Source organism: Morone saxatilis, unplaced genomic scaffold (assembly GCF_004916995.1).
Source record: "Morone saxatilis isolate NCDOM2014 unplaced genomic scaffold, NCSU_SB_2.0 Contig20, whole genome shotgun sequence".
Classification (NCBI taxonomy): domain Eukaryota; kingdom Metazoa; phylum Chordata; class Actinopteri; family Moronidae; genus Morone; species Morone saxatilis.
This window is the reverse complement of record NW_023339763.1, coordinates 22,901,801-22,910,594: the sequence shown is the minus strand read 5'-3', so window position 1 is coordinate 22,910,594 and position 8,794 is coordinate 22,901,801. Positions and strand designations below refer to the sequence as shown.

The following is an 8,794-nucleotide window of genomic DNA, read 5'->3' as shown; positions in this document are numbered from 1 at the left end:
AACATCATGCTGTATGGAAGAAAACTGAAACCAGAGATTGAGACTAAAGACAAAAACACATTAGTAAACAAAGTGAGTAAGGTCATTTCCCCATAAGACTTTATACTAGCAGCCCATGGAGCCCCCTTCTGACCATTAGAAAGAAAGCAGGTTTAAGACACTTAAGCATTGGCTTCACCTCAAACCAACAAGCTCTATCCATTTATTCTATACCGTCAATGGCTTTACCCAAACAGCTGGGGGGAAAGAGGAACCCTCAATGTACCAGTTCACAGTAAAGTTGAGCACATATAACAACTCAAAAGTCAAAGCCACTCACATTGCACTGTTAGGTAGGCAGAGGCAGTCGGTGGTCGGCCCAGGCTGTTGCTAGGCGCACAGGTGTATTTCCCAGCATCCTCCGGCTTGACTTGGGCAATGATGAGGGAACCATCGATAAGAATACTGACTCTGCGCTTTAGGTCACTGTGAAAATGAAGAGAAGAGAAACATTAATGTTGGGATACAACTCAGTCAGTGTGTCTTATCTGGCGTCATGTCATCTGGAGGAATTCATTGTGTAGAAAAGAGATTGAACTTTAGCAAACTAATCTAAGTTGTATTTCAAAATAAGATTCATATACCCAGTGTGAAAGACTATCTTCCACACTGAAGCTACAAAGGCATTTACTTGAAGATTTATAGACAGATGAACGTGTATATCGTCACTGATGTACATTGCATGACTTCTGTGAAGATGACAACAGTATGTTTGCCCAGTGCCACATTTTCTTGCCCTTTCTGCTCACATCCCAGGGGATGTGTAGCTCTGACTTTCATATAAATGATGTTCTGCACACAGCTAGTTTCATGATTCATTGCAAAATGGTTGGTTGCAGAGGAACTGTAAGTTTACAGGCTTAAAGGGTAACTGGAAAACACAGGGAAATGTATTCCCCTTGCTTATTAGTCAGTGCCCTATGGTACAAAATCATTAGAATATACTATGTGTGGCTGATAGATTGATACAAATATTAATGATAACTCTGCCAGATGCAGAGATTTCAGACTTTTAAAACCTCTATAAACCATCCAGCTTGTATGCTTTGTGTTGGAACAGAGGAAGGGGATCACAGAGATCTTGGTTCAGGCTTGACTTAGCGTCATGCACAGTGCCTGCAGATTTTTCAGCAGCGCATTCATACTCAAGAAATCCTATTATATTCTCATCCAAAAGATGATTTTGATTAATGACACCAAGTATGGAATTCAGGTTGGCATGACCTAATGGACAATATCAAAACATACTGGCATTGCAGCATTAAAGGTGTACGCCAGCAGTTTTGTGTTGTGCTTTGTATTGTACCTTATTTTGTATTTTACCCATTCAGCTCAAGCGTGAACCTTTCATGACATCACACATTAGTGTGTGGACTACCATTCTGAAGTCTTGACTTTTGGCATTATGTGCTGTCTCCATCTTGGTTTTTTTAGAACCAGAAGTGACAATATTTTGATGAGAGCGTGAAGCTGGGGAGGATATGCATTGCCATGCATCTATGTTACTGCCACTTGGCCGGAGCTTGGTTTTTGCTCGTTAATTTTAAAAGGAGGAAACACTGGCCTGGTCACAAACTTTTCAGATAAACAGTACATTAAAATACGTTTCTGAAAACATCAAAGTTTGACAGTTTGAGCTGAGTTTTGTGAGCCTGGCGTATAGCACTGGATGGACTCACTGAGAACCCCAGGACTCGCCATGGTAGCGACTTGTCAGTCACAAGGTAGCCATGCCCTAAAGTAGGGCTGCACAATTAATCAAAATATTATATTATCGTTATCTCAATATGTGAATAATTACATTTGCAAAGATGTTCATCCCCATGCAAAAATCCTGAAACATACTGTAATATCTGTCAAACTAATTGCAGTATGATGGGTTTTTACCACATTGTGGATCCCTGAAGCAATCCCCCGCCTTATTGTCTATTTTACTCTAAATGGGACCTTAATTTATAAAATCATGCTGTATGGAAGAAGACTTGAAAGTAGCTATCGAAACCAATGAACCAATTAAGCTGCCCCCTGCTGGCCATTGGAAAGAATGCAGAAGCTCTGTCCACTAATTACTAAACTTTTCAAGATCCAGCTCCAAAAATACTAGATCCTACACAAGTTTATCAGGATAAGCCTCTTGAGATGCAAAATCTCGGTGAGGAAGGAGTCATGTGATTATATTTTACCAGATATGGGGTGGTGCATACAGAAAAACACATATAACAAAACACAGAAAACAAAAACTTGACGGTTGATTTGATCTCAAATAAGAGAAAAGTGTGTGCCCGTTTAACACACACATGTTCCAAACTAAAATTGAAACCTGGTGACATTGCTATTACATCATCAGGGTTATTTTCTCAAAAGACATTATGCAACTACTTTCACAGGCTGTGTAGAACTCTTAATGACAGGTATCCTGAACATAATGTGTAAAATCGGTGGAGTGCCCCCTGTAAACAAAAAGCTTTTTACCTGCTCCCACAGAGACTGAGCAAACAGAGAGGCAGAGCTAATCAGATTAGGTTAAGAAATACATTAATGTACAAGTGTCTGTAAAAACGGCTTGAAATAACTTGAGTAATTCAAATAAATGCATTTAAAAATGTATAGGAATTAGTGAAACATTCCTCTGGAATTTAAAGAAAGTAAATCAAGATTCTTATTCATAGCACAATGACAGATTTGAAATGGACATCTCCAAACAAATCTACATAAACAATTATAAAAATGAAATCCCTTACACTGTCTCGGAGGCTGGTCATGTGAGGTTCATCAGCTGATCTATTTCACCTGAGCAATAAACGCTGGCCCATGTGTTCACTCTGCCACCCCCTTCTTACAGCTGACATCCACCCTGCATCGTCTTTTTCTGCTTTTGCAGCTTTAACACCTCCACAGCACACGTGCCACACATCTATGCATTGCTAACATTGCTGGTTGCTGCTGTTTTTTTCAAAATATATTTTGGGGGGCTTTTTGCCTTTCTTTTGATAGGGCAGCTCAATATATTTTAAGTAAATCTCTCTCCTCATCACATTCCCTGAGCCTCTTTATGGTGCCAATAAGCATACTAAAGGATTATCCATTATGCCATCAACAGCATTATTTTTTGGGACTGTCCCTCTCTTTTAAACTCTAACCCTGATAAAATCATCAAGTTTGTTTTTTCAAAAGCCTCGTCCAGAGTCACAGTAAACACTATACTGTCACATGCTGAGTAGTACTCATCATGCAAACTGCCCTTTATACAAAATTGGTAGAATGCCCCTTTAATGTACAATGTGTGTACAAAGTGTATTACACAAAAGGGCAGACTGTAGTTTATTCACTGCTCCTAGCTCTGCAAATAGTCCGATATGGGGCACAGGGTTGGGAGGGTTACTTTAAAACTGTAATCTGATACAATACAATTACTAATTACCTCTTAAAAATTCTTACAACATGATTACTTTCTGTTACTTTAGGATTACCTCAACACCAAATATGCAAATAAAAACAAGAGAACAGACAATTTAATAAGTACTGATGGAAGCGTAATCTATAAGACAACAGAACGGTATGACCTTAAGAAAGAAAATGGAAAAAAATGGAAAATGGACAATTTTTAGGCATCACAAATGTCCTCTGCTCATTGCATTTTTAAAGAAAAACTGATGTAATTCTGATCCTGCTATAAAATCCTAATTTTACTAATACATACTAAATCTGATTACATCTTTTTTATGTAACTGTAATGGATTACATTTACCTTTTTTTCGTATCCTGGTTACATAACTCAGTTACATGTAATTCGTTGCAACCCAAGCCTAATAATGCATCTATCCTTTTTCTGCTTCGGACATATGTTTTTATTTGGAGAGAGGGAGCTGGGGTTGGTTTTAAGTCCTGAGTTTTGGGTCTGCTCACAAGTGACCAGCCAGTTGCAGTAGTCAAGGCAACAGATATTTTGCATTCCTCTTTGCTCCCTCCATTGCCCATTTCAAATCAGACTGTAAAAGTGGAACGAGCACAGGTGGGCTATGCAGTGTGAGTCTTGGGAGATGGGCAAGTGAAAACAAGTGATATCATCCCTGACTGAGACAACACATTTAGTAATCAGTTTTGTTGTGTCACTTTCACAGCATACTTTTTTGCAACATAGTATTTCTGCTGACTGAACATAGAATGTGAGGGCCTTAAAAGCAAAAGAAAAAAAATTTTGGATTTAAAAAGATTCTGGGTTAAAAAAATACAGAAATGTGATACGTATCACGATACAGGGGTTACGATTCAATATACTGCAATATATCACAATACTGTAAATGAGGTGATATATTATATATAATATATAAAAAATCTAAGTTTAGAAAAACTGTCATAAACAGAGTAGAAAGAGTAATTAGTCCCTGTAACATCCAACATAATAGTCCTCAGTTTCTGTTGATAACACTGCTATCTAGCAGTTGGAGGTTTAAACACAAAAACTCAATCAACACAATCACAAAATAAAACACTGTGATACTAAAGTGTACCAATTTTCTTACCCCCCTACTATGGCAAAGAATTTGATGATATGACACGTATTACGATACAGGGGTTATGATAGGATATATGGTGATACTGTAAGCAAGGCAATATATTTGGATTTGAACACAAAAATCTAGACAGTGTTTTTGATAACTGGTACAATAACACAAAACCAAATATTGCAATACACTATTTTTCTGTATTTTCTATTCATTGATATACCTCATTCTTAAAAAAAAAACCTGTCTTCAGTCAAAATTTATCAAAGCTGTTGTAGTATAAGCCATTTTGTGGCCAGAGAAGCTCATGAAGTGGTGGTTCAGGCTACAAGTGATTTAAAAACTCACAGCCTGTGGCCATGGGTCAAACTGGCCCAAGCCACGTTTATGGCTAGGCTGGACTTTTGTCTCTGCGAGCAATTTGCGATACAATTTGAAGCCTTACTGACTGCTTAAGCCTTGTGTCATTTACCTCACAGTATGCATTGTAGTGAGCTCATTCATCAGCACAGTACCGTAGTTGTTCATGTTCACCACCTCCGCTAACAGAGACTGATAAGTATTAAGAATAAATTACTCGGCTCCAAGAATATGATCATATCTGCCGGGTCTTTAAGCTCGACACTGTGAGCTGTGGGGGAAACTTTAAAGAAAAACTTAAAAACACATCTAATTTTCATCCTTAGTTTTACTTGGAGACACTTTCTACTGATCTTTTCCTTATTGATTTATTAGGGTTAGGGTTATTTTTCCATGGCTTTTTGGCTGTTTTGCTCCTACATGTTATCGTGTTCCTGTGGTTAATATTTACATGTTTTTATACCCTTGCCAACCTTTATTTACAGCCTGCTCTAATCACTGAGCACTTAATTTCAGTCATTGTGTAAATTATCATAAAAAGTGATGTCGATGTTTAGCTCTGCAGCCAGTGAATCCCATACTGAATGTTCAATTCAGGATTCCTCTTAGATTATAGTCTAGATAGTCTAGATAGTCTCTTTAGCCTCGTTCTGATACGACAAGCATCTGCAAAGAAACACAAACAACTAACTGGAGCTGCAAAATCGAATTGCGATTACGACATGATTCACAAGTAGTGCGAATGATCATTTTTGCACCACAATTTTATGTTTCTCCCAAAAAAAAAACTGCAGCACTGCAGTACTTAATTATAATGCTGTTTGTCACACATTTTACCTTTAACAAACAAATTGCGGCTTCTTGCTGTATAATGCACTTAGCCATATTACGATTTCTATAATATTGCGATTTATTGTGCAGGCCTTTTTTGCTAACTCAGCGACACAGCTGTTGATTAGATAGAGTGAACATGGAAATGGAGGAAGAGAGAGAGAGCATTACACTCAGTAGAGGGCCACAGGTCGATTCGAACCCATGGCGGCTGCAGCAAGGACTCAGGCTTGGTACATGCAGTGCCAGCTCTACCAGGTGAGCCATCATGGCGCCCCTATCCATCTATCTTAGATGCCTCGCTGCCTATATGTTAACCAGCTGGCTTGCTAACTATGATTGGCTAATGTCATAGCATAATACACGGAAATATTGCACATGTGATGCATTGATCAGAAGCATATGCAGAGATTTTCATTCACAGGACATCTCTATACCATACATCATTATCACAACTTCAAAAGACTAACCCAGACCCCTTACACAATGGCAAAATACCAAGTTTGGACACTACAGTGTTACATGACAGGGGGCACAGGGTATTTATTCAGTTGATATTTGCTAAATGAATAAATACATTAAATATTAATTCCACTGTGTTGTTTTTACTTCTGAAGCTGCAGAACAACTGAGTCAGGAGCACACTCACAGCAAAAAGGACAAATAATCCAGGACAGGGTTAATGAATGTCACAGAGCAGTAACTAAATATGTGCTGAAAGCCCTACACCCTTTGAACACAGCAGGATCTCTCTTTTTTAACTAAGAGATGTCTTCATTTGCCACCAAACAAACAACCTAAGAAGGATTTGATAAGGGATTTAAAAGGATTCGGATCGATAAGAGGATTCGGAAATGGACTTGATTTAATGTTATCGAACCCCATCCTTGTCCTGATGACACTGCAGGCCTGAGAGAAGCAGCCTCCAGATGAAGAGGATGTAGAGCCAAAGCAGGAGTTTCATTCCAGCTTTCCAGGCTTTTGTTAGCAGCAACAGCACAGAAGTCTGTAACCCTGCCTGTCCCTTGTTGAGAAAAGAAGTTCATCACTTAAGGGCAAGATTTTTCATGCTAAACCTTATATATATGATATTTAAAACATTAATAAGGCAGCAAGCAATGATTATGTAAAGATACAGTTGAGTCATGGTGTCACACTCCCTCTCCCTGTGTTGCTATCACAGCCTCTCTTTGGTTTGTTACCATAGCCGGTCTGCTCCTTGTGCAGCTGAGTAGAGTGACTGAAACTGCTGTTTTAATCATCTATGTCGGTGAATTAAGGATTTATTTCAACCAAAGCAGAATTGGTGATTAATGAAACATTTTAAAGACTAATAAAGATTGTGTTTAGTGAGTTTTATTTTGTTTCTGTCCACTTTAAATGAAGTTACAATGTTACATTGATATGTGAGGTAAAATTTGCGTTTTTGTCTCTGGATTCTGGTGGAGAGTGATAGTGATATTAAGGCTGTTTCTGGTTAAACAAAAGGTTTATCTTCATACGGATCCTTTCCATAATGTTGTCAGACACTTAGAATAACAATCTGAGCCTGTCAGTGGTTAGTTAACTTTTAGTGGACAGACTGATGGGCGCATTTGTCCCCGACGATTAACTTTAACTTACATTGCAGCACTTTTTACAAATATTTTCACATGGTCTGAGATGCTGTTGCTCTAGAGCGAAATCCAGTGGCAAGTACATTTTGTATTTCCTTTAAGGGTGTTATTTAAAATTAATTTTAATGTATCAACTACGCAAAATGAAAATATCACTGTTATTTTTTTACCTTCATGTCCTTATTTTACATTTTTTTTAAGAGTAGACACTCCATATACACTATAAAGAACACTATTTGTATCTTATCGTAGTAATTTAATAATATTTTGGTCGGCATGGAATGGCAATACCAGTGAAAAGAGAAAAGATTCGCCTTTGCCCAGTTATATTGCACACACTGTATGCATGAGAGCTGGGTTCATCCCTGTCAAATCTGTCCCCTTCAAAAACAGTGCATTGAAGCAGACATTGATGCAATATGATGCATTGTGAATGTACATCATAAACCCGACTTAACTTCAAACTTTGGTAGCTGTGGGGCACTTTATGGGGAAGCAGAATGGACAAGTGTGCTGCCTCCTTTCAAGCTTTCAAGCATCAGCTGGGAAAATGTCATTGCTTTGTGGCGACGTATGCCTACCAACTGACATTTCTAGAGATCTGTGGTCCAAAATGAGTGGCACACTTTCCATTATAAAGTTGATTTACTTCAAAGTTAATAACACAGACCTTCAGGAGAAGGCTGTGTGCTTGCGTAATATTTGGCTCCCGCTGTGTGAGAGAGGAGTCGCCTAACTGCTAAAAAACAGCGATGAGTTGAAAAGTTTAATGACATGAGGGAAGCAGAGTGTTTTCTGTTCCATCACTGCATCACTGATGGATTTTAAAACTTATTTTGCCGTGAAAGCCTTAATTATTGACCATTGGTGGGGACATTCTCGCTCTCTCTAGTGAATCTCCTCATACATTTTCATCACTTTCATCATTTATTAGAGAACTCTGCTGCCCACTTTATAAAGTCCGACAAGGCACAAGCATAAGATGATAAGACGTTAAGCTAAGACTCACGTGCTGTATGTGAAGCTATGTTTTGCAATTGGCATAGATAAATCTGGAGGGGAGTGCTAGTCTGATTATTACTGTGGTTGTTTTTCTTAACCTCTTTTATATGAGGGGAAAATTTAATTTTTTTGTTTTTGAGCAAAGATGATAATTCAGTTACACATTTATTACAGTAATCTCTGTAATTATTTGACCTTGGTCGACATATTAAATTTCCCCATTTACTTTAGGCGTGGCTGTCTGAAAGAAGCTTTAATGTATGCTTTAATCTACGTGACTACAATGCAGGAACATTGAACCAGAACAAGACTGCAAAGCCTGATTTAAAGGTAGGGTAGGCAATCCTGTTCAGAAGCACGTTTTGTTATACTGGGTGAAATGGTCCCTCTGTTGTCAGAGGAATCAATTCGTTATGTCTTCAGAAAAAAGAACGGAGAAAA

At 38.2% G+C, this 8,794-nt stretch overlaps 1 protein-coding gene across 1 annotated transcript in view; it reads right to left on the bottom strand.

Moving 5' to 3' along the window:
- LOC118332029 (protein turtle homolog B-like) overlaps positions 1-8,794 on the bottom strand; it is a gene marked incomplete in the record, with an annotated part of 123,289 nt that overhangs the window by 48,143 nt on the left and 66,352 nt on the right. Inside the window, 1 exon segment of the mRNA XM_035667158.1 lies at positions 320-465. Coding sequence (XP_035523051.1) covers positions 320-465 — 146 coding nt within the window.